At 41.2% G+C, this 25908-nt stretch overlaps 1 protein-coding gene across 7 annotated transcripts; it reads right to left on the bottom strand.

Moving 5' to 3' along the window:
* Positions 1 to 12964: 12964 nt before the first annotated feature.
* On the bottom strand, positions 12965 to 24137 carry C4H6orf141 (chromosome 4 C6orf141 homolog). 7 transcript variants are annotated; one of them, XM_025383402.1, is made up of 5 exons: positions 22571 to 23845; positions 21673 to 22358; positions 21048 to 21279; positions 19412 to 19692; positions 12965 to 13182 (listed from the first exon to the last, which is right to left on the bottom strand). In XM_025383402.1, the coding sequence occupies exon 1, from the start codon at positions 23454 to 23456 to the stop codon at positions 22719 to 22721; it is 738 nt and encodes a 245-aa protein (XP_025239187.1). In that variant the 5' UTR covers positions 23457 to 23845; the 3' UTR covers positions 12965 to 13182; positions 19412 to 19692; positions 21048 to 21279; positions 21673 to 22358; positions 22571 to 22718. The 7 variants fall into 7 exon arrangements, with proteins under 7 accessions (XP_025239187.1, XP_025239189.1, XP_025239185.1 ...); XM_025383404.1 differs by having other exon boundaries at positions 21673 to 21771; XM_025383400.1 differs by having other exon boundaries at positions 21673 to 23845.
* Positions 24138 to 25908: the final 1771 nt, after the last annotated feature.

Genomic DNA, 25908 nt, shown 5'->3' with positions numbered 1-25908 from the left:
TGAAGAAGTACCCACTGAAATTAGGCTCCTAACCTCACACGGAAACTGAGAGATAGGGTGCTATCTCCTTTGATGTTTATATTCAAAAAAATTGCCCCCAAGTCCCTGAGAAAGGTATTCTTGAGTCGTAAAGCTGATAAAAGAACTATCTTGTTTCAAAAGGATTTATGAACATTTCAGAGAGAAGAGAAAGTACTTACAAAGTTTTTTAAGTAAATGCTCTAAGTAAAGAAAGGAGAGAGGGAGACGTTTTTTCTTTTATTTTCAACAGCGAGAGTTCACCTCTTAGTTTTAATTTTTACTTGTACTTAAAAATTAAATTTCAAAAAGCCTAGAAGTAATAATTTAAGGACAATTTCTTCATTATAAGGAATTGCCTTCTCTCATGGTGAATCCTGGAAAACTATGAGATGGTTCAGTCTGACCACCTTACAAAATTTTGGAATGGACAAGTGGATCGTAGAAGACACAATTATAGAGGAATGCCAGAATCTCATACAGAACTTTGAGTTTCACAGAGGTGTGTAGGGTAAATAAAGCCATGTCTTATTTTTCATGAGAAAGAAGTCAACAAAGGATATATTTTAATTATTTATTTTGTCAAGATAATAATAATTTCAGGCTTATAGAAAAATTCCAAGAATATACAAATAATTCCTAACTACCATTCTACTCTTCTCCAATATCCTCCACATCAGCATTTTACATTTGCACATGTTCTGTCTCTTTCTTACTCTCTCTCACTCTTGGTCTATGTATCTCCCTATATAATATATATTATTTTTTCTGAACTGTTTGAGAGTACTTTGAAGAAATACTTTGCCTTTATTCCTATATGCTTTAATATTTCTTTACAAAAAGTAAAAACCTCCTCCTACATAAACACAATACAATTCTCAAAAATCAGAAAATTAGCATTGACATATTATCATCTAATCTGCAGACCTTATGCAGATTTTGCCATTGTCTCAATAGTATTTTTAAGAACAAAAGGAAATCTTAAATTATGATTGCATTCAGTTGTCATGTTTCTTTTGCCTCCTTTAATCTAGAGCAATTCGTCAGTAACGAGTGTGTTTCTGATCCTTTTCAATAATAAATGGGAATTAATTCTGTATTAGTCCATTCTCACGCTGCTATGAAAAAACACTCAAGACCTGAGGCTGGGTAATTTATAAACGAAAGAGGTTTAATTGACTCACAGTTCAGCATGGCTGGGGAGGTCTCAGGAAACTTACAATCATGTTGGAAGGGGAAGCAAACACATCCTTCCTCACAAGACAGCAGGAGAGAGAAGAATGAGAGTAGAGTAAAGGGGGAAGCCCCCTATAAAACCCTGAGATCTCATGAGAACTTACTATCACAAAAATAACATGGGGGAAACCACACTCATGATTCAATTACCTCCCACTGAGTCCCTCTCATGACACGTGGAGATTATGGGAACTACAATTCAAGATGAGATTTGGGTGGGAACACAACCAAACTATATCAAATGCCATATTATTTTTTGCAATATATGGGATGAACAATCTAAAAATCTCATCTTTCATGTCAAGAGTTTTACTCATTTCCTCATTAAACTGAGCTCATTCCTTACTCAAAATGAGCTAATTTGAATATTATCTATACTGATGCAGGAATTAATATGAAGTGAAATGATCAAAGGTAGACAACCTGGAAACACAAGGAGATGAGAAACAAAGGACTCAAGAACTCATGTGTTAAATTAGCAGTACCTGTATGTTTAGAAAGAGTGGCTCTTGGCAGTTTGGAGGAATTACATACACAAAAATGACAATTCTTCCCCCAGTGTTAAACTCCTAAGCACATTAATTCCTCAGGGCTTGGTTTACACAGCTTTCCCCAAGCTCTCCCATTTGTATTGAAAAAAAAAAAAAAAAGGTATTCTCCATCAGACATCCCATAGGCTTTCAGCCTCTACATTTAAGGTGGGCAATGGCTTGCTTGCTTGCTTGCTTGCTTGCTTTCTCTTTCTTTCTTTTTTTTTTTTCTTTCTTTCTCTTTCTTTCCCTCTCTTTCCCTCTTTGTCTCTCTCTCTCTCTCTCTCTCTCTCTCTCTTTCTTTCTTTTTTCTGATAGAATTCTACTCTGTCGTCCAGGCTGGAGTGCAGTGATGTGATCTCAGCTCACTGCAACCTCCGCCTTCCAGGTTAAAGTGATTCTCCTGTTCAGCCTCCAGAGTAGCTGCGATTACAGGCATGTGCTACCATGCCCAGCTAATTTTTTTGTATTTTTAGGAGACAAGGGGTTTTGCTATGTTGGTCAGGCTGGTCTCAAACTCCTGATCTCAAGTGATCTACACGCCTTGGCCTCCCAACATGCTGGAATTACAGGTGTGAGCCACTGTGTCCAGCTGGGTGATGATTTTAAGAGCAAATCTTAGCAACTACAATACTCTTCACTTACAAATGTATCCCCATTCACTGATATATGTTAAGTAATCTAAGCAGTCTTTAATGATGCTGAGAAAAACACAACGTAGTAACAGAGGAAACTGAAACAGAGAACTGCCCTGAAGTTTTTTTTTTTTTTAAATGAAACCACTTTAATCATCTAGATATCCTATTTTAAACTTGAATGCAGCCTATTAGGTTGAAGTGACATTTCCCAGATATTATGCATTACCCACCCACCCCCAAACACACATGTATGCATGCACACACACACACACTCTCACACACACAAGCTGCAAACATACAGATACACACACTACACAGACACTAAAATGTCCTCACCTGGCACATTTTTGTTTCTTTAGCTAAACCAAATGCAGGTTTCCTTTGACATATAGTTTTCGTTTTCCTTGTGGCAATCATTTGAACAAATTCTGGGTATTTTTCAAGGCCTATTCAAGTCTCATCTCTCCTTGAAAATCATAGTCATCAATAAACCCTTTCTTTTATAAAATCATTTCCTTGACAATCTGTCCCAATCAGTCTAGAACTGATTTAATACTATATATGTTAATATTCCTAACTTGATTAATGAATTATCTTGTAGGAAAGCCCTTTGAAATGAAAACAATAATGAATGCTTTTGTTGCTAACATCATTGTGTTAGTGTTGCCTGGAAAATGGTTTGACCAGCCTGGCCAACATGGTGAACCCCATCTCTAATAAAAATACCAAAAAAAAAAAAAAAATTAACTGAGTGTGGTGGTGCACACCTGTAGTTCCAGCTACTTCGAAGCCTGAGGCATGAGGATCACTTGAACATGGGAGCCAGAATTTGCAGTGAGCTGAGATCGTGCCACTGCACTCCAGCCTGGGCAACAGAGAGAGGCTCTGTCTCAAAAAAAAAAAAATTAAAAAAAAATTAGAGGCAATTGTAATGAACCAAAATGAAGTAGAGAATATTGTTCTTAATTTGGGGGAGAGATTTTGCTTTTTATCATTATTTTATTTTATTTATTTTAGTTCTCAGAATATCCTTTCCTACATCACAATTAAAATTCCTTTCTCTTTTGTAGAAAGTTGTTTCCCACTATGCAGCAAGCTCTGGAAGCAGGGAAGTTTGTTTTTAAGAAAGTTTAGATGGGCTTGTTTGGTTTAATATCCACTATCAAAGTCACTGGAGGTAAAAACCAACCTTCACTGAGCCCCCAAACCTTTCAGGAACTGTGCCAGTTTTGCCAGTTTCTTTCACATGTATTCTTTCCTCTAAGGCTCAGTCTCAAATGAAGACTATTTAACTCTCATCATACAAATATAGAAAGTGGGGTTTATCGAAAGTTAAATGATATGCTGTTATTACATAGCCACTACACGACTAAGTAAGAATTTGTTCCCAGTTCTGAGTCCAAGGCTTGAGTTTTTTAGTAAGCACGTGAATAACCATATTCCACACTAAGCCTCAAGTCCACCTGCCACCTTTTGGCTTCCCCTCTTCCATTTCCTTCCAGAACACCCTGCTTCTGAAAAATTGCCAACCAAGATCATGATATGTCTTTAGAGAGTGACCTTTCTAGGAAGAAAGTTAATCTCTGTGACTAATACAAACATTTTTATTTCTAGGCCACTGAGGTTATCATCTTGCTGGCTTCAGTACGTCGGGATCAAGCACAGTGGGAAAAACCAGACACTTTAATCCTGAGCATTTCCTCACCTCTAAGGGAAAGTTTATCAAGAGAGAAGCATTCCTGCCCTTTACAGTGGGTAATGGATCTTACTTGAGAAAGCTGGTTTGAAAAATTTGGCAAGACTTAATCTTGGCCTCCAAGATTGCTCCTAATTCTGCAAACAGCATTTCTTTTTCAAACGAGTAAGGTCGGCTGGGCGCGGTGGCTCATGCCTGTAATCCCTGCACTTTGGGAGGCCAAGGCAGGCAGATCACCTGAGGTCAGGAGCTCGAGTGTGCTAAGGTTTTGTACTTTTCTATATGGCACTAAAACTTCAGAACTGGTTCTAAATTGGCTGTGGGACATTAGGCACTAGAGGAACATTTCTAAGGGAATCTTTGAAGATTCCTTGTGGCTGAGGCTAGGGTAGAACCTCAGGAGTTTGAGGAGAAAGTTAAGCAGCAGAAAGACAATGGGCAGCAACTTCACCCCAACCAAAAAAGTTCTGCCTTAATATGTGTAAATAGAAGTTTCTTGTTATTGTTGTTTTGTTTTGTTTTTAGAATTTCTTTGGGGAAGGTGGGTGGGAGGAAAGAGCTTTCTGCTAGTGTAAATTTTGAAATTCAGAGAACGAAATGAATTTGTTCCATAAATGTCTGAAGCCTAAGAGCTTGAAATAAATTCTCTGTTCCTAGCAGAGTCACAGCAAAGCTGCACCACACGCAGTTTGTGATTTGGGCCTTTCTGCTTATACAAACAATGGCTTAGCATTCACTCCAGATATCCACTCAGTGATGGATAAACAGCAGCCACCCAAGAATAGGCTTTCTTCACCCACTGGTAACTAAGTAATACAAGATACACAGTACAATTCAGTCTCCTAATTTTTACAAACGCACAGACACACACGACAATACATGAGAAAATATTACATGCATTAGTGACTTTCAAGTAAAGAAAGGTAATATCACACCTGGAACAAGAATTTTAAAAAATGAAAAACAATCTGCATATAATTTGCAGTGTTATAAACTCAATTTCTGTCAACAGTTCTTGATTTGTATTTTCTAAAAAAACAAAATAAAAATAGCCTAGAAACAAACAATGGTCTCTGGAGTGCACGTTATCAACATCTGACACTGAGCCATCATTTTGTAAGAGAAGACATGGAGCAATAATTTCTTCACACATGAAGTTTTTTTTTTTTTTTTTTCCAGACTCTTTTCCAGACTCTTGGACTTACTGCAGTTAGTATTTGGAGGGAAGAAATTATGTTTTCCTTAACCCTCCCTTTTCACTGTGAACAGCAATTACTTTTACTCTCTCTTGAGCTCTAATCAATATTATATACAAGCTCTTCCTGGTTTCTCACACAACTGGATCTGGAGGCTTCTTTGTACTAAGAGACAAGTAGCAATAGTCCAGATTTTTACCAAGTGGCTTATTCTCAAAGGATTTTGCTGTTTCCTTCAGGAATTCTAAACTTCCCTTGTTATAATGGACCTTTTGTTTTCTGCTTTAATCCAGTAATAATATTATTTTTATTTTAGGCAAAAATGCATATATATTCCTTTTTTTTTTTTTTTAAGATGGTCTTCTCTGTTGCCCAGGCTGGAGTACAGTGGCGTGATCACGGTTCACTGCAGCCTCGACCTCCTAGGCTCAAGTGATCCTCCCGCTTCAGCCTCCCAAGTAGCTTGGATTACAGGTGCATGGCACCATGCCCAGTTAATTTTTGTATTTTTAGTACAGAAAGGGTTACACCGTGTTGCCCAGGCTGTTCTCAAACTCCTGGGCTCAAGTGATCTATCCACATTCCAAAGTCCTGGGATTATAGGCATAAGCCACCACATCCAGCTGGAAATATTCTTAAAATACAATCATCATTAAACTGTTACAGTCAGAAAACATAATATTATGAAACAAATTTTGTGCTTCAACTATGAGTGCTACAATCTCTTCAAATCTTCACATTCCTCTAGTGTTTAGGGCACTCTTTTCCTCCATTATTTCCTTAACATTTATTACTTACAGCATTCAGACAGAAATTTTGCGAGGCAGGTGGATCATCTGAGGTCAAGAGTTCCAGACCAGCCTGGCCAATATGGCGAAACCCTGTCTCTACTAAAAATTCAAAAATTAACCGGGTATAGTGGCATGCACCTGTAATCCCAGCTACTCGGGAGGCTGAGGCCAGAGAATCGCTTGAACCTGGGAGGCAGAGATTGCAGTAAGCCAAGATCCTGTCATTACACTCCAGCCTTGGTGACAAGAGCAGAACTCCATCTCAACAACAACAACAAATAATAATAATAATAATAATAAATTAATTTAAAAAATAAGATCATCCTACTGTCTCCCCTTATTCTCAAGAATAAACAATAATAATATGTGATTTATCTTACTGGATAGCTAGACTCCTGCCATGAAACTGAATAAGGCCTAAACATAGGGTATATAATACACACCCTAAGATGCTTTATTTATCATCCAGTTGGATGATACCACTCAATTATGCATTTATTTCTGGGCAGGTGGGAAAATCTAACCCCAAAAGCTAGATTAGGCATTCCTTCCATGGATAACCCCAGCACTCTATCTTGTAATACTGATAAAAATTATAATACCTATTTAGCCGGGCACAGAAGCTCATGACTGTAATCCTAGCACTTTGGGGGGCTAAGGCGGGCAAGTTGCTTGAGCTCAGGAGTTCAAGACCAGCCTGGGCCACATGGTGAAACCCTGTCTCTACTAAAATACAAAAAATTAGCTGGGCATACTGGCTCATGCCTGTAGTCCCAGCTACCCTGGAGGCTGAGGCACAAGAATTGCTTGAACCCTGGAGGTGGAGGCTGCAGTGAGCCGAGATTGTGCCACTCCAGCAGGGGTGAAAAAGTGAGACTCTGTCTCCAAAAAACAAACAAACAAACAACAACAACAACAAAAACTACTTATTCACTATAAGATTCACCTATTACACTGCAAACCCCTTGAGAGCAAGTCTTACAGCCAAGCTCAGGTGATAATGACATTAAACATATCAGTCTTGTTGACATTAAACATACATTTGTGAAATGAATGGTTAGCTTTTGTTTAACAAACATTTCCAGGTAATATCTGTAGCCTTTCACCTCCTAAAAAGCTTGCTTTATGATCAGAGGTAGTGAGAAAATGTTTCTCATTCTTGTAGTTAATCTATTTGCTGGAAGTCCTATATAAATAATGCTAATTTGTAAGTGGTAATTTAGGATACTAGGATACTTTCCCTTTGTTGTAAAATATCTGCTTCTTCTTCTTTTTTTTTTTTTTTTTTGGGGGGGGGGGGCGGGGGAGACAGAGTCTCCCTCTGTCGCCCAGGCTGGAGTGCAGTGCTACGATCTTGTCTCATGCAACCTCCGTCTCCCAGGTTCTAAACGATTCTCCTACCTCAGCCTCTGGAATACCTGGGATTACAGGCACATACCACCATGCCCGGCTAATTTTGTACTTTTAGTAGAGACAGGGTTTTACCATGTTGGCTAGGCTAGTCTCAAACTCCTGACCTCAGGTGATCTACCTGAAACTCCTGACCTCAGGTGATCTACCTGCCTCGGCCTCCCAAAGCGCTGGGATTACAGGGGTGTGCCACTGCGCCCGGCCAAAATATCTGCTTTTAAGTATTTTTCTGAGCTTTGATGTCTTCAGTACACTTGTCACACTTACCTTGTAAATTAAAGAAACAAAAACATGAAATCTAACTAAATTATCTGCAACATTTTACTGACCATAAAGCAAGCAGCAGGTTTAGAATTTACAGACTATGGGAGCAGGAATTAAAAGACCTGGTTGGGTCTTCTGAAGGACTGGAAGTAGAAACTTTTAATAATGCCACATTTCAGTGCGATAGACTGTCTTTGCTCTATACAACAACCACAAAGTTCATTAAACTTAAGCTGAAAAAAATACCATTCTCAACACAACACGTCTTAGGAAATACATATATATACAATCATTAAGACCTCAGTTGTTTTAATAAAAACCTACCTAGAATGTTTCCCTCCTCAATTTTAACTCATTCTACTTTTCAGACACCTTGACATTTCCCAAATAATTCATGTTTCAAAATAATACTAATCAAGTCTCTCTCCTCAAGGTGCCTTGGCAGCTTCTTAACATTGGTTTCCAAGGTCCCATGATATAGTTTCTACTCGTTCCTCTGGCTTCAGGTCTGAGAACCTAGTTCATGCTCTATGCCCTAGCCAGAGTCAAATTTCTTCCAGCCCTCAAATCTATCATGACCCCTTCCACAAATTTCCCATCTTTGCCTGGCCAACTTCTCATCCTTTGTATACAAGTTTAGATATAAAGTTCTCGTATAAAGCACGAGCCCTCCCTGACTCTCCAAGCCACATTAGGCACCTTTACTATGTTCCCCTGACACACTTGGTTTTACTTATCATTATTTATTGTGTGTCTTTTCCATGCAGCTCATTAAGCAAAGCTGACTTTTGTGCTTCATTATGTATTTCCAGGGCTTCAACTGGAAGACAGAGCTCATGAGACTCAGGGAAGGTTAAGTGAGTGATCTACACATTCCAAAATAGAAGAAATCACATGTGGACTGTTTTTGTCCTTGTCTAGATTGTTTTTCAGATTTTTGAGAATGTTTTATAACCCCCTAGCATGTCTATGTCCGGGTCGCCGGATGTGTGCTGGTGAGTCATTAGCAAGATGGAGCTTTTCTTGTTTTTCACCAGCCTCCTGTAAAGTTCACCTTCCAGCCACCCCCTGGAGTCTCCCATCTGGACCTGGACCTAAGCCTGGACATTGGCTTCACCACTTGACCAGTGCCTCATAAGATCTGTGCTTTGCCCAGGCCTAGGCTCTGCATATGCACCAGAGCCTCAGTTCTCACTTTTATCTTGTCCTTAGCATGAATTTCTCCTTCCTGCATTTCGTCGGCCACAATATTCTGCCAAGCGATTGGAGATTATTTAGGCAGTCAGCTGCACCGTCACAGAGTGCTCTCATGTCACATCAGAATGAGTTCCTATTCTAATTGCTGTAGTGGAAACACACTTACTGCCATCTTCCGTCCAACAAATAAATAAAACATTTGACAAATAGAACCTTCACTTAGAGCTTTAGGGTTTTTTCTTTCAAACATGGAACGTTTGGTCCTTCTGTCACCAATCAGTAGTTATAATTGATATGTGTTTGTGAGGGGAAGGTACTTCATAATAATTTGTCCTCAGATCATGGACATCACCAAAATGGCAATGAAAAAAATTGCAATGTAGAAAATTAAGCTCTTAAGTGAGGATCACATCATACTAAACATGAGGCAATGGTTTTATTCTGTGAATAACTAAAAAGCAATGGTTAATAACAGAGAATTGTTTGGGCATACAGCCAGCTTGCTGAAATCCAAAGTATTCACTCCTGGCTGGGCACAGTGGTTCATGTATGTAATCCCAGCACTTTGGGAGGCCAAGGCGGGCAGATCACTTGAGTCCAGGAGTTCAAGACCTTCCTGGGCAACATAGCAAGACCCCGTCTCTACTAAAAATACAAAACAATAAAAATAAAAATTAGCCAGGCTTGACCATGTGCACCTGTAATCCCAGCTACCCTGGAGGCTGAGGCATGACAACTGCTTGAACCAAGGACGTGAAGGTTGCAATGAGCTGAGATTGTGCCACTGCACTCCAGCCTGGGTGACAGACTGAGACTCTGTCTCAACAACAACAAAAAAGTATTCACTCCTTTTCTTAGCAAAGTTGGAATTTGAAGACCCCCATGTCCCTGTTTTCGGTGTTCTGAAGTCCCAGCAAAGGCATGAGCAAGGGATTCCTATCAGCACAATAAAGAAATCATTGCCAGTTCCCTTGAGACACAAAGCATCTTTAGCCTTTATGAAATCAAATACTTCCCATTCATCAACATAAATCCTTCTCCCCTACTGTTAGCTGATTCTTGTCAACGGAAAGATTGCACTGGATAAAGTTAAACAAAGAAGACTTTATTCAAGGCTATTGCAACAGAGAGGCCAGAATTGTCTAAATGCAACTCTGCTGAAACAAAGAGCAGAAAGGTTTAAAGCAGTGGGGTGAGCTATGAAAAAGTACTGAAGGAGGTTAGGGAGAGTTTCATCAGTACGATATGCCCACAACATTGTGTTACTCCTAAATTTACAAATATTTTCCCCTGCGATAAGATCATCTGTGCTTGCTAATTCGTTCACATTGAAATCAGGCTCCTACCCTTCCGGAAAGACTGGGAGTTAGAAGGGGTTTATCCCTTGATAACTACTTTTCAAAAAGATGGTTCCTAAGCCCTTGAGAAAGACATTTCTGGAATGTAAAACTAGCAAACTTTTTAATAGATTTACATCTCAAAGGAGAAGAGAATTTATAAATGAAAATTTTCCCAGGAAAACTGTCTAAAGTTTAGTTAAGTTGAGAGGAATATTAAGTGATCTTGGTCATCCCCAACCAGTATTTTCTATAAAGCATTTTTTTTAAATTTTGTATTTTTAATTTTTGTGAGTACATAGTAGGTGTATATATTTATAGGGTACATCAGATGTTTTGGTATAGGCATACAATGTGAATTAGATAAGTCCATTGGAAAATACTCTGGTTCCCTGACTTCCCAGTTGAACTAAATGAAACTGTAAATAATGTTAAAAAATAGAAGCTGCTAATCTTAGTTCATTGTTTGAACATATTTAAGGAGTAGTTCCATTTTCTGAATTATACTTAGTTCACAAATGGTGTTCAATAATATATCAGTTAATTCTGAATCCAAAGTCAAAATTAATTAGTGCTGCAGTCCCCAACCTTTTTGGCACTAGGGACTGGTTTCATGGAAGACAATTTTTCCATGAACCAGGGGTGGGGAGGGAGATGGTTTTGGGGTGATTCAAGCACATTATATTTATTGTGCACTTTCTCTTATTATTACATTGTATTACATAATAATTATACAACTCACCATAAGGTGGAATCAGTGGGAGCCCTGAGCTTGTTTCCTGTAATAGTCCCATCTGGGGGTGATGGGAGACAGTGACACTGAAAGTGTGTTCCATATGTCCAGGCTACTCTGTAATCTCATTTTGGTTGCAGCCACTGCAGAAAACCCTGCTTCACAAAGATAAGATATTGAAAATGGAAGCAGGCTTTTCAGTGCTTTCTTTTGCGGGAATCTTAGGATATTTCACCTTGACTTTGATTCAGAACATATGGAGATTTGAAGTTGTTTCAAACAGACCTAAGGCCACCAGATGCAGCTGTACAATTGAAGTACAACTCACTTGCCACTATAAAGCCTGCTACCAGATGCAGGTTAATTGTCACTTGCCACTCACCAATAGGGTTTTGATACAAGTCTGCAAGCAACTGATTATGGTCTCTGTGCAGTCAACCCTCTCTGCTAATGCTAATCTGTATTTGCAGCTGCTCCCCAGTGCTAGCATTACTGCCTCAGCTCCACCTCAGATCATCAGGCATTAGATTCTCATAAGGAGCACTCAGCCTAGATCCCTCACATGCATAGTTCACAATAGGATTCATGTTCCTGGACGAGAACCCAATGCCGCTGCTGATCCGACAGGAGGCAGAGCTCAGGCAGTAATGGGAGTGATGGGGAGCAGCTGTAAACACAGACAAAGCTTGCTCACTTGCCTGCCGCTCACCTCCTGCTGTGTGGCCTCATTCTTTAATGAGGAATTCCTAAATGAAGAACCAAAGAGCAATACCAGCCTGTGACCCGGGGACTGGAGACCCCTGAAATAGTGGACTACTTTCTTTTGCAGGGAATATAACAGCTTTAATTACAGATCAAGAAATCTAACCTGGGCAACATGGTGAGACCCCATCTCTACTAAAAATACAAAAAAAATAAAAATAAAAAAGTAGCTGGGTGTGGTGGCACACGCCTGTGGCCCCAGTTACTCGGGAGGCTGAGGTGGGCAGATCACCTGAGGTCAGGACTTTGACACCAGCCTGGCCAACATGGTGAAACCCCGTCTCTACTAAAAATATAAAATATAGCCAGGTATGGTGGTGCAAGCCTGTAGTACCAGCCACTTGGAAGATTGAGGTGGGAGGATTGCTTGAGCCCAGGGGGCAGAGGTTGTAGTGAGCCGAGATTGTGCCACTGCACTCCAGCCTGGGTGATACAGTGAGACACTGTCTCAAAAAAAAAAAAAAAAATCTAATTTTAGTTGCAACCCTATCTTCCTTCCATATTTAGGACTCTATGACTGTATATTGGCAGTGACGTACTTAGTGTGTCTGCCATCAGAAACAGTCAATTTTTATATTAATATGAGAAAATAACTTTTAGTAATCATAAAACAAATAATAACTTTGCTCTTTTGGTTACAGTCTGATATAATAATATTTCATGTAAATGTCAAGTTAATAAGTAAATTTTAATAAAACTGAAATATCAGCAAAAGAAATGTATTAGTCCATTCTCACACTGCTATAAAGAAATACCTGAGAATGGGTAATTTATAAAGAAAAGAGTTTTAACTGGCTCATGTTTCTACAGGCTGTACAGGAAGTATAGTGGCTTCTGCTTCCGGGGAGGCCTCAGGAAGCTCTCAATCATGGTGGAAGACAAAGTGGGAGCAGGTTGTCTTACATGGTGGGAGCAGGAACGAGAGAGAGAGAAGGGAGGTGCCACACACATTTAAACTAGATCTTGTGAGCACTCACACACTGCAAGAGCAGCACCAAGGGGATGATGCTAAGCCATTCATAGGAAACCACCCCCATGATCCAATCACCTCCCACCAAGCCCCACCTCTAACATTGGGGATTATAATTCAACATGAGATTTGGGCAGAGACACAGATCCAAATGATATGCAGAAACAATTAAGACAACTAAATCGTACCAGTCATGCAATGTTTTATTTTCTTGATTCATTCCTTAGCTTAGAAAAAACAACAACAACAACAAAAAAGGATAGCCAGGCATGGTAGCTTGTGCCGATAGCTCCAGCTACTTGGGAGGCTGAGGTGGGAGGACCACTTGAGCCAAGGAGTTTGAGGCAGTGAGTGACAATGATGCCACTACATTCCAGACTGGGTGACAGAGCGAGACTCCATCTCTATTTTTTTAAAAAAGAATACATTTTAATTAAAGACATTACTCAAATCCAGTAAAACAGCTCAGCTGTGAAATAAATTTACACTGATCAAAAATAATACATTTTGGTGTTTCCTTATTTAAAATGTTACACATAATAAGTCATATATAATGGCATGATTGAAGTAACTCAAGTTCTCTTCCTCAGACACCAAAATTGCTGTGGTATTGTTTATGTTAAATTTGTTCTTGAAATGCAGGTATTTATATACAGGGATTGGAGACACAAGGTACACTTAAAGTGAGCTCTAAAGATCTGAACCCAACCAGGCGCAGTGGCTCATGCCTGTAATCCCAGCACTTTGGGAGGCCAAGGCAGGGGGATCACCTGAGGTCAGGAGTTCAAGACCAGCCTGGTCAACATAGTAAAACTCTGTCTCTACTAAAAATACAAGAATTAACCAGGTTTGGTGGCACGCATCTGTAATCTCAGCTACGTGGTAGGCTGAGGCATGAGAATCGCTTGAACCCAGGAGGCAGAGGTTGCAGTGAGCTGAGATCGTGCCACTAAACTCCAGCCTGGGTGACACAGCAAGACTCTATCTCAAAAAGAAAAAAAAAAAAAATTACTCTCACAATGAATGCATTTAGTTGAGTCTATGTGTGAGACAGATTGCGAGAGAGAGAGAGAGAGACAGACAGACAGTGACAGAGGGACAGAGATATTAGGAGGACAACACAGAGGCGTTTCAATGATCTTCCACACAGAAAAAATATAGTAAAGAAGAATAAAAATGTGCTAATTTGAAAATTACATCTGCTTTATTAAAATTTAAGCAATAATCATGAGAATTTTTTAGAATTTAAAACAATAAATTTCTTTTCAGATAGAAGCATTTTCACTAACTACATGACAGTAATAAAAAGCAAGCTGGGTGCAGTGGCTCAAGCCTGTAATCCCAGCACTTTGGGAGGCCGAGACGGGCGAATCACGAGGTCAGGAGATTGAGACCATCCTGGCTAACATGGTGAAACCCCATCTCTACTAAAAAATACAAAAAACTAGCCAGGCGAGGTGGCGGGTGCCTGCAGTCCCAGCTACTCAGGAGGCTGAGGAAGGAGAATGGCGTAAACCCGGGAGGCGGAGCTTACAGTGAGCTGAGATCTGGCCACTGCACTCCAGCCTGGACGACAGAGCCAGACTCTGTCTCAATAAATAAATAAATAAATAAAATAAAAATAAAAAGCAGAGGGCAGGCTTAGTGGCTCAAGCCTGTAATCCCAGCACTTTGGGAGGCTGAGGCGGGCAGATCACCTGAGGTCAAGAGTTCGAGACCAGCCTGGCCAACACAGCAAAACTTCGTCTCTACTAAAAGTACAAAAATTAGCTGGGCGTGGTGGCACATGCCTGTAATCCCAGCTACTCAGGAGACTGAGGCAGGACAATAGCTTGAACCCAGGAGGCAGGAGGTTGCAGTGAGCTGAGATTGCGCCATTGCACTCCAGCCTGGGCAACAAGAGTGAGACTCCATCTAAAAAAAGAAAGCAGAAAGACTTTTAGTCTGGCTTTATCATTGTTTTAAAATCTCTAATGACAAGCACTGCTTGTTGTTTTCTCCCGAGCAAACCCCACCCATTGTTTGGTCCTTGGCATGCCACTGAATATATAGGTCAGAGAATCCCCTTTCTTCTACTCCAACAGAATCCCAACCAGGGAGAGAAATGAGCAATCTCTTTCTTTTTTTTTTTTTTTTTTTTTTTTTTTGAGATGGAGTCTCGCTCTGTCACCCAGGCTGGAGTGCGGTGGTGTGATCTCAGCTCACTGCAACCTCTGCCTCCCGGGTTCAAGCAAGTCTCCTGCCTCAGCCACCCAAGTAGCTGGGATTACAGGTGCACACCACCACATCTGGCTAATTTTTTTCTATTTTTAGTAGAGACGGGTTTCACCATGTTAGTCAGGCTGGTTTCGAACTCCAGACCTCAGGTGATCCACCCACGTCAGCCCCCCAAAGTGCTGGGATTAAAGGCATGAGCCACTGCACCCAGCCCTACCAATTTCTAATAAAAGGTTATTTATTTCATTTGTAACTTTGTACATTATTCCACCCAGTTAGGATAGAAAGATTATAGCATAAACCCTATAACCTCAGGGGCATGGGATAACATTGAGGCTGGATTGGAAAGTCCCCAGGTAGGCTTAGGGCTTTTCCTGACACAGGGACACCTGTGTTAGAGAATCCTTACAGAAGTTGACTGCATTCTGAAGTCCTCCCTGAAAGTTCTCTAGCTTTGTTAAAAAGTCGGTGGTACCCCTTATACCTCATTTGTCCTCTTCCAAGTAAGTCGAATTCAAGATATGCAGTTGTGCCCACTTTTCCATGGACCTCATGGCCTTTCCAAATAAGCTCAAAGTCACAAGATGTTTTGAAGGTAGAAAATGGCCTAAGGATGGTCCAATGGTCACACAAAGCAAATTTAACACTCAGGGGTTTGGGCCAGGAACAAGTCATGCAGTCTTAAGGTAATGCTTATGTATGCTGTAACCCCAGTGACCACTAGGTAATACCCCATGCCTAGGTGGACTTACACAGACTTGACTTTGCTTTCAGTAGGTGGCACTAGTCCATTACATAGCATTTTGGATGTCAACAGGATTAAACTATGCCAAAGCATATTTCACCTCCATAAAAAAGCTACTTGCAAGGCCGCATTCTGGATGTTTCTAATAAACAAGTATAATGTGATTATCTCCATAAAATAAATCTGTGACTAAATCTTCCAGAATTTTATGACTGGATTTTTCAGTTTCTAACTCGGTCTTCAGGGTTGGTTTAACACAAATGAAAGCCTGAGTATATGTATGGACAATGACCAGATCATATATGGTGAAATATGAAAAAAGACAGAAAAGAGTCTTAGTAAAAACCACTGGTTTGGACTTGATGTGTGTGTGTGTGTGTGTGTGTGTGTGTGTGTGTGTGTGTGTTCTATGTCTTCTGCTCTTTGTCATTAAAGACTAAAGCCTAATAATTAGAATGAAAAGTAAACTGAACAACACATTACCACTACCACTACTACTAATTATAATAATAGTTAATTTTGAGTATTTACTATATGCCAGATACTGTTCTAAGAATTTTTTTATTCACCTGAATCCTTGAAAAAAACTTATGAGATTGATACCATTTATTACAGAATTCCAACCTACAAGTTTTGTGACAAAGTCACAACCTGGGAAGTCAAACCACAGCCTATGGAGCAATCAGCTCAAAAGGTCAGAACTTGGTCAGTGACTGCCAGCTTCTCTCTCTCTCTTTTTTCCAACTCAGGGCCCACCTAAGAAATCCCTAAACCAGTCATATAAGAAGCTGTCCTTCTAGATCACCTGCCTCCAGCTCCCCCATGCCAATAGGCTCCAAGCAGAGCATAACTAAAGCCTTTCTTTTTCCACTATTGCTAAAGAGTAATTGCATGGGACACAGTTAAATAAGCAAGGAAAACTTTATTCAAGACTATTGCATTAGCGGCCAGGCATGGTGGCTCACACCTGTTATCCTAGCACTTTGGGAGGCCAAGGCAAGTGGATCATTTAAGGCCAGCAGTTTGAGACCAGCCTGGCCAACATGGCGAAACCCCATCTCTACTAAAAATAAAAAAAGTGGAAAAAAAAAAAAAATAGTTGGGCGTAGTGGCATGTACTTGTAGTCTCAGCTACTCAGGAGGCTGAGGCAGGAAAATCGCTTGAACCCGGGAGGCAGGGGTTGCAGTGAGTCAAGATTGCACCACTGTTCTCCAGCCTGGACGACACAGCGAGACTCTGTCTCAAAAAACAAACAAAAAAAACAAAAACTATTGCATTCGGGAGAGAGATTGAACTCAATTCCTTTGAAACAAAAGGTGGGAACGTTTTAAGCATTAAGGTGAGCTAGTGAAAAACTACGAGACAATGTTAAAAGGGACACTGGTCAATGTGATTATGCCATCTATGTTTGCTGATTGGCACTTTGAGAAGCTGGGCTTCCACCCTCCCACAGAGACTGATAGTTAGGGACCTCTGGGTTTTTTGTTTGTTTTTGGTGATTACATTTCAAAGGAATGGCTCCTAGGTCCTTAAGAAAGACATACCTGGATCTTTCTTAGACTTACATTTCAAAGAGGCAGAGAAAGAATTTACAATTGAAAGTTCTCTAAAGTAAATGCTCTAAGAAAGGGAAAGTCAGGGACCTAAGTCAAGAAGAAGCTTATCTAAAATTTAGTCAAGCTGAGGAATTGGTAAGATCATCTTGGCCACTACAAAGCTTTCCTATTGCCCTACCTGCCTTTGCTTCTCTGCCAAGCACAAATGATGCTGGCTGACTCTTTTATTATACCAAGCTCTGCAAACACAGCCTCTGTTTGTTCTATTTTTGGGAGGGCTGCAGTCTCCTCAAAGACTCTTGTTCTGTTTTTTGTTTGTCTGTTTGTTTTTGAGATGGAGTTTCGCTCTTGTTGCCTAGGCTAGAGTGCAATGGCACGATCTTGGCTCACCGCAATCTCCATCTCCCGGGTTCAAGTGATTCTCCTGCCTCAGCCTCCCGAGTAGCTGGGATTACGGGCATGCGCCACCACCCCAGCTGATTCAGTGTTTTTAGTAGAGACGGGGTTTCTCCATGTTGGTCAGGCTGGTCTTGAACTCCCGACCTCAGGTGATCCACCAGCCTCGGGCCTCCCAAAGTGCTGGGATTACAGGCGTGAGCCACCACGCTCCGCCTCTTGTTTTGTTTTAAGGTTAGAAATGTAAGTTTGAATTTGGTTAATTCCTTGCTTTGAAGATAACCAAGTCTTAATGTTTTATTTGTGACTACTGGCTGCATAATGCCTGAAAACCAATCATAACTCCTTACTCTCTCCAAAGTAATCTGGACTTTATCTTCATCTAGAGAAGTATATTCACAGATTTGCCCTCCCTAATTACAGAGCAAAGTACTGACTGCAGTTATAGAGATGTCACGGTGTTCAAGAGTCACAGCCCTTTGTTTACTTATCTGAATCAGTTGATTCAAATTCTGGCTCCACCTTTTCCCAACTCCTCTCAATTCATCACAAGTGGCTGACAAGTTCTGACTCAGCCTGCAGAGTTGCAGTTGTGCAATATGTTAATGACTTCCTGCTTTTTCACCCTTACAGGAGTTTTTGATAACGTATTATTTCATATTCCTAGAGAACAAAATAGCCACATTTCTGAAATAGTTTGAAATCCAATGGTGAGTCAATGGTTCATTAGGGCAAACTTTCAAATAATAAGGCTCTTTTAAAAAGACACTATAAAACTTCATAGAGATCTCTTTGCCAATTTACCAATTCATATCCTCTATCTTTTCACCCTCCTGTAATCTTTAAGTGTTTTCAAAATTCTACAAATTATTATCTTCATGGCATTGTTAACAATTAATTGGGAACACAGAATTAAAAAAAACCTTTTAGTTTTGGTAAGTGACAAAATAGAATACAGAACTAAATATGAGAATATGTCAATGCTTCTCAAACTTTAATGTGAATCATCCAATGATCTTGATAAAATGCGAATTCTGATTCAGTAGATCTAGAATGGGGCCTCAGATTCCACGTTTCTAAAAACCTTCTTGGAGATGCCCATGCTGCCGTTTCACAGAACACATCATGAGTAGCATCAGTATATGTTTGTTTATATAAAGACAATATTCAGGAATATACAGAGGTTACATTAATACTACTTTACATAGTTTAGAAAAATGTATGTATATATGTAGGTATATACACATGAAGATATAATAAAATAAAACCATACTTGGCCAGGCATGGTGGCTGATACCTATAAGCCCAGCGTGTTGGGAGGTCAAGGCAGAAGGATTGCTTGAGTCCAGGATTTTAAGACTAGCCTGGGCAACATAGCAAGGTGCTGTCTTTATAAAACAAAAACAAAACAAAACAAAAAAAACTCATATTTGAAACTTGCCAAATATTAAAAGAGATTTGGGGTCATCTGTAAGTTTTTGTTTCCTTTATTATAATTTTCTTTGTCTTCATAACATTTCCCCAATTTTTATGCAGTGTGTATAACTTTTTCTTTTAATAAAAAGTTTTTTTTTCTTTTTCAAACCAAAGAGCCACATCAAGTTTTATCGCCAAGCACTGGAAACGTCCAACAAAAATAAGCAGCAAGTCAAATGTAATGATTCCCAAAAGGAGATCGCGGTTGTAAACAAATATTTTTAAGAGAGGATGACACTTGCCTGATTCTGGTGGTTATGCGATTCTGACATTTGTCTTATGGTCACTGGAGTGGCTTCTGGAAGTCTTTGATGTAGTTCATCCACCTAACACAATTTTAGATAATCATATTTTTCAGTGGAGTAGAGGTAAGATCAAAGAGCCAAGACCCAGCCATTCTCAGAGATTTCTTAGTATTGAGGATGCCCAAGTTTCACTTTGGATGCACTCCCAGGACACTTCTAAATGGGATAAGATTTCTCAGGCTCTTCAAATAACAGGGTTCTGCTTGGATCAGGAACATCTGTGAAGCAAATTCAACAGTATTTCGACTTTACTACTTTTTGTTTCCAATGAGAAAGAACTCTGTATTAAATGAAATCTATAAACATGTTGCATGCGGTTAATCGGGAAGTTCAGTAAGCACTTTAAAAATAAATTTTCATTGCTTGAAACACAGTGAGGAAAGGAAAAAAAAATAATTAACTCAAACATATTTGGTTTAAAGGAGTTAAGCTAACCTGGCTAAACACATTTTTGGCTGAAAGACAAAATGCAAACAAATTGTGTCTATTTTGCTTTTCTAGACAACAGGGCATCAGATTTAAAGCCCCAGAGGGAAAACAAACTAACCTGACAGGTTAAGGAAAGTATTCAAAGCTCCCATCTGCCCAGAACTAGGCAGTACTAAAATCTCTTCAATGACTGTTAAGCATAGTGTACCTTAGTCCTTTGAGCCTTACCATGAGTCCCTACACAAGACATGAAGGTCATTTCTAAGGAATTTAAGAAATATACTTACTGATCCATTAAAGGTTGGGAAAAGCTAGAAATAAGTCCTTGCTTTCAGGAGTACAGAACAGTCTTATTAAAAACCACTGGTTTGACTTTAATTAGATTTCTTGTGTTATACAATTTCTGCTCTTTGTTACTAAACAAAAGACTAAAGCCTAGTTAGGATGAAAAGTGAACTAAATAATAACCATGCTAATAATAAAAAATGTAACTAACTTTGAGCATTTATTGTATGACAGGCAAGGTTCTAAGTATTTTCGTTTAACTTAACCCTTAAAAAAAAAAAAACCCTCTATGAAGTTGCTACTATTTATCCTCCCCACTTAACAAATCAGGATACAGAGGCACACAGAGATAAGGCAGCTTGCCCGAGGGCATACACTTAATAAAGAGGTAGAGCCAGTTTTGAACCCAAGCAGCTGACCTCCACAGCTTGCCTCCAGAGAAGGCAGCTGAGTGATGCTACTTGCCATTTTTGGTTATTGTGAGAGACTTTTTTTGTTCTCCATATTCAATGATCAGTCACCTGGGCATGTGATGATTCAACCAAATTAATAAGCTCAGGTCTGAAACTTATGTGCCAAACAGGTTAATCTACCGTTGGAGTCAGGCAGGGTTGTTAAGGAAAAGAGATTCATCTTAAGGGATGAATCTTTTCTACCTGTCAAGCAGTTTTGAACACAGATGAGCTCAGATGCTGAATTCCTCTCCCAAGTGAGGGTCTCACAGGCCTAAGAACTGCTAGTGATGATTCTCCAGCCGAGAGGCCTTGCAGGATTCAGGAACATTAAGGTGATTCTCTAGTACTTCTCACAAACATGAGTTAGAAAACCTAAGATATCGGCCGGGCGTGGTGGCTCACGCCTGTAATCCTAGCACTTTGGGAGGCCAAGGCAGGGGGATCACCTGAGGTCAGGAGTTCAAGACCGGCCTGGCCAAGATGGAGAAACCCGGTCTCTAATAAAAATACAAAATTAGCCGGGCGTGTTGGTGCATGGCTGTAATCCCAGCTACTCGGGAGGCTGAGGTAGGAGAATCTCTTGAACCCGGGAGGTAGAGGTTGTGGTGAGCTGAGATCCTGCCATTGCACTCCAGTCTGGGCAACAAGAGTGGAACTCTGTCTCAAAAAAAGAAAAAAAGAAAACCTAGGATATCCTCAGTCATCTTTTGACCCCTAAGTAAGGGTCAAATAAATCCTCCAAAGGCCACCCCAAACCTTTAGGAGGGAGATGATCACATTCTTCATCCACTTGGTAAGCATATGCAATTACTAGCTGTGTGACTTAGATATGCTACAAGACCTCTAGGCCTAGATTGGCTCATGAGTGAAACAGGAGCGTCTTATCTATCTGGCCTGCCAGGAGGCAAGAGGTGGATCAGATGATCTTTTGAGAACATTTCAAGCTCTAAACTAAAAATGAAGGCAAAAGGGAAGACTGGGGAAGGAGGAACCTTGCAACCATTTGCTCATCAAAAGCCAGAGTCCTACCTGCTTTGTTAATTCTTGCAGTAAATACTCCTTCAGGTGGTAAAGTCAAGTAGTTCACCTGGAGAGGGCTGCTTTGCTCCTCACAGAGCTTCAGGCCAACTACTAAAGAGTTAATTCAGATGGTATTTAATAATAAAGAAGAATAAACAAAATAAGAAAAATTAGTTGTTTCAGCAATACCAGAAGAGATTTTTTTAACTACACCAGGAGATCGGTATTTTCAATCCATTCTTGACTACAGGTCTCATTAATGAAGAACTGAGGAAAAGAATAAGATATGCATTCATTTTATGGCAAACTACATATTGTTATTACCTTTAAATCAGAACATTTGCATGCAGTATTTTTAATATTAAAATTAAAAATGTATGATAAATGCATGTTTACAAGACTAAATGAGCTATTGTTTGCGGTAAAGCCTTGTAAATGGAATTTCATGTTGAAATCTTAGTCTTCTGTCCCCAACTCCTTCTTTCCCTAGCTTCTCTCTTTTTCTTTCTAACACTGAAATGTGGGGAAGAAAAATGAAAAGTGCACATCAGAAGAGAGTCACTTGCTGCTTTGGTTTTATTTTCCCATTTCTTCTTACTTTCTGTTTTTGGCTTTTAAAACAAGCCTCTCTCCTTCACCCACTCCCACCCTCTTTGCAGAGAGCAGACTTCAAACTTCACTTCTGTTTCTAGGTCCTAAAGAGAAACAAGAGTGCGGGGTGGCGTGGGGGGAACAGAAAAGAGATCAATTGAGTTATTCCAAAATGCAAATTAACAACAGGTTTTCTCATCTCAAAACTCCCACATTCTGTCAATCTGAAAATATCTTTTCTCCCCCTCTTCTGAATGACTTAGGTCCCCACACCGCCAAGGAATTCAAGCCACAAAGGAGGTATTATGCTGCTTACAGTTCTTAATCTGCCTGCCTGAAGCTCTGCGCCAGCCTCTCAAAAGGTTCCTTCTGCAGGTTAATTGCTGGTTGCAGTTCCCAGAATAGCATTTTCTTTTAAGGATGATCGCTCATCCACCATCCCGGAACATTTCTCGGGTTACTCTTTAGAGTTTAATCTCCTCGAGCAAGGTCCCTGGAGACGGTGAAACCCTCCTCTCCGCGGCGTGAACGCGGGGTGCCCCTGTTCGTTCCTGGAGATTCCGGGGTTCAGCAGGGGCCCGGTGTCCCCCAGGCTGTCCCTCTCTACTGCTGCGAAAAGTGAGCGCGGTCACGGAGTGCTCCTCAGTCCTGGTGGTCATGCGACCCTTGGCCCACGAGGTCTGCAACACTTCTTGTGTTAGCTGATAATCCTCCACCCGCACAAGCACGTATTTGGGTGCGTCTGCTGGGTCCCGCGGCGGGGCTACACGCCTGCCAGAAATTCGCTTTTCTCGTTGAGAGACAGAAGGATAGCTGGGCTCCTCGCCGTGGTCCTCTCCACCCGCCGCGTGAGGAAGGTCCTTTGCACCGGCCACCTTTTCCCGTTCAGGGTCCCGTTGAGTCCCTAACCACCTCTCTGGGTGCAGGAGAAAGAGTACTTTCTCTCTGACCCAGGACTCACGGTCCAATTCCTCTCCGGCCCAAGGTCCGAGGGCCCGACCTGCCGATCTGTCCTCGTGGCCGCCGCCCTGGCTTCGGCTCGCCCCCGCCGTCGGGGGATTCCGGGCGCCCGGAGCCAGCTGGGCCCCGCGCCCCACCTCGCGCGGAAAAGACCCGAGGTCCCCCAGGCTGCGGGAGGAGTCCATGGGATTCGCAGCTCCCTGAGGCCCTCGGGTCTCCATCCTGGCAAAAGGGTCATTCATTCGTTCCTTCTTTGGCCAGTTCAAGCAGCAAGCGCCTGCTGAGCTCCGGAAAGCGCGGGACCAGCCAGCCCTGGGTGTGGCCTCTGCCGCTGCCCCGGACTCCCAGCCCGCGAGAGCTGAAGACTGGATCAGCCTCAGGCCAACCGCGTGCGGAACCCGCCTCCTCACCCTCCGCCTCTCCCACCTGGCAGCTGTCTAACCATTCAGAGGAAGCTTGACACAAGCCCCAGTCACTCCTCTTCTTCCTCCTACTCCTGTGCGGAGCCCTGCTCCCTTTGTCATTCGCTGATTCAGTCCCCTTTTACTTTTCACCTCTATCCTAGTTTCCCACCCACCTTTCGTTTTTCTCTGGAGCTGAGGCGCAAAGGACACCCTTTCACTGCGCCCCCCTTGAAATGCCCCAAAGTGTGTTTGCTTTCCAAGGACGCTCCTTGAGGTGAAGGAATAAAGAAGTTTGTTTGCCTTTTAATTATCTGATCTAATTCTGAAAAGGGTCTGTGTCCACTCCGAATCCACTCCCACCATGCTACCAAAATAATGGAATGTAGATCAAAGGGTCAGACTGAAAAGTTGAAGCCTTGGATAAACTGGTTTTGGTTTCTTTGTCCTTCTTCCTTTAGAATGCCAGAATCTGTATCTCTGGAGGACAGTGTGTCACAGAGTGTCCTCGTCGTCCTCCTCCTCCTCCCCCTCCTCCTTTTCTCTCTCTCCCTCTCTGTCTCCCCGCTCCCCCTGCCTCTTCCCCCGCCCCCACCGCCCCATGAGTCTCGCTCTGTAGCTCAGAATACAGTGCAGTGGCTCGCCTCGACTTTCCAGGCTCCCACCTCAGCCCCTCAAGTAACCGGGACTACAGGCGCGCACCCCCATGCCCGGCTTTTTTTTTTTTTTTTTTTTTTTTTTAGAGATGGTAGGGGTGGGGCTCTCCTATATTGCCCAAGCTGGTCTGGAACTCCTGGACGTGAGAGATACCCAGGATCCCCACCCTACCCCCACACCCACCTGGGCCTCCCAAAATTCTGCTATTACAAGCTTGAGCCACTGCCCTGGCCAGTCTTGACTTTGTGTGTAATCAACCCTTGTCTCAGAAAGGTGTAGTCTTTGATTTAAAACAAGCTATAAAACGGAAGCAAAACAAACATCCAAATGAATTTTTTCAGGATTTGAAATTGTTTGTGTTTGTGTCGTTTATAAAATTCCCTCTGCACCCACCTGTCGTCTTTAACCACAGGGGTTAAAAAAAGTAAGTGTCTCTGGCGAGGCTTTCAGAATTTACCCATAGGCAGGCCCCCTGACACACTACTCTTTGCCTAAGGTTAAGTGCGGAGGCTAGGTCATAGAAAAAGAGCTCGTTTGTGGTTTCCAGTTCATCCTTGGCTGTTTGTTTTATTAAAAACCCACTGTTGGCTGAGTGTGGTGGTTCACACCTGTAGTCCCAGCATTTTGGGAGTCTGAGGCCGTCGGATCACTTGATGCCAGGAGTTTGAGACCAGCCTGGTCAACATGGTGAAACCTCGTCTCTACAAAAAGTACAAAAATTAGTCAGGCATGAAACCCTGTCTCTACAAAAAGTACAAAAATTAGTCAGGCATGGTGGTACACACCTGTAATCCCAACTACTTGGGATGCTGAGGCACAAGAATCACTTGAACCAGAGAGGGGGAGGTTGCAGTGAGCCAAGATCATATCATACCACTGCACTCTAGTCTGGGTATTACAGCAAGAATTAAAAAAAAAAAAAAAAAAAAAAAAGAAAAGAAAAAAAAGGAAAGAAAGAGAAATCTAAATCCTGCCTGATTTAGAAAAATGAGTGCAATGGTGAAAAATTCTGCCCATAGTAGAAAACAAAGCAGTATAGTGAGATATTTGGAAAGGGAGGACTTTTGATATCTGCCAAATCATATAAAGAAATAAAGTGATGGAGGAGGAGTGAGAAAATCTGTGTCAGACTTGGCTGATTAGAAGCCTGACCTTAGTGGGCACAGTGACGCCTACTGGTAATCCCAGCTGCTTTTGAGGTTGAGGTGGGAGGATCCCTTGAGCCTAGGAGTTGGAATCTGGCCTGCACCATATGCTGAGACCCCTTTCTCTTCAACAACAAAAGCAACCAAAAAATATACATGCCTGACCTTGGTCTGATTACTCCTCAATCAAAATTAACTCAAATTTTTGAGTGTTTTAGCCAAGAGTTGTTCTAAGCACTCTATATATTTAAACACATTGATTCTTTACAACAAACTGTGAAAGTAGTACTGTTTCTTTGGTCTCTTCGAAATTTTTGAAGCACAAAGAGGTTAAGTGTGTGCCCAAGGTTAAAACCAATAAACAGTGGAGCCAAGATTCTAACTTATTTAAATGCTTGCTCCAAAATGACCTCTAAATTACCTTCATATTTTAAGCCTGTGACCTCATGTTCTTTTCTGTTCATTTACATAACCACTAATTACTAACTATA

Source organism: Theropithecus gelada, chromosome 4 (genome assembly GCF_003255815.1).
Source record: "Theropithecus gelada isolate Dixy chromosome 4, Tgel_1.0, whole genome shotgun sequence".
In the NCBI taxonomy this organism is placed as follows: Eukaryota; Metazoa; Chordata; class Mammalia; order Primates; family Cercopithecidae; genus Theropithecus; species Theropithecus gelada.
This window is presented reverse-complemented; position numbering and strand designations above follow the sequence as displayed.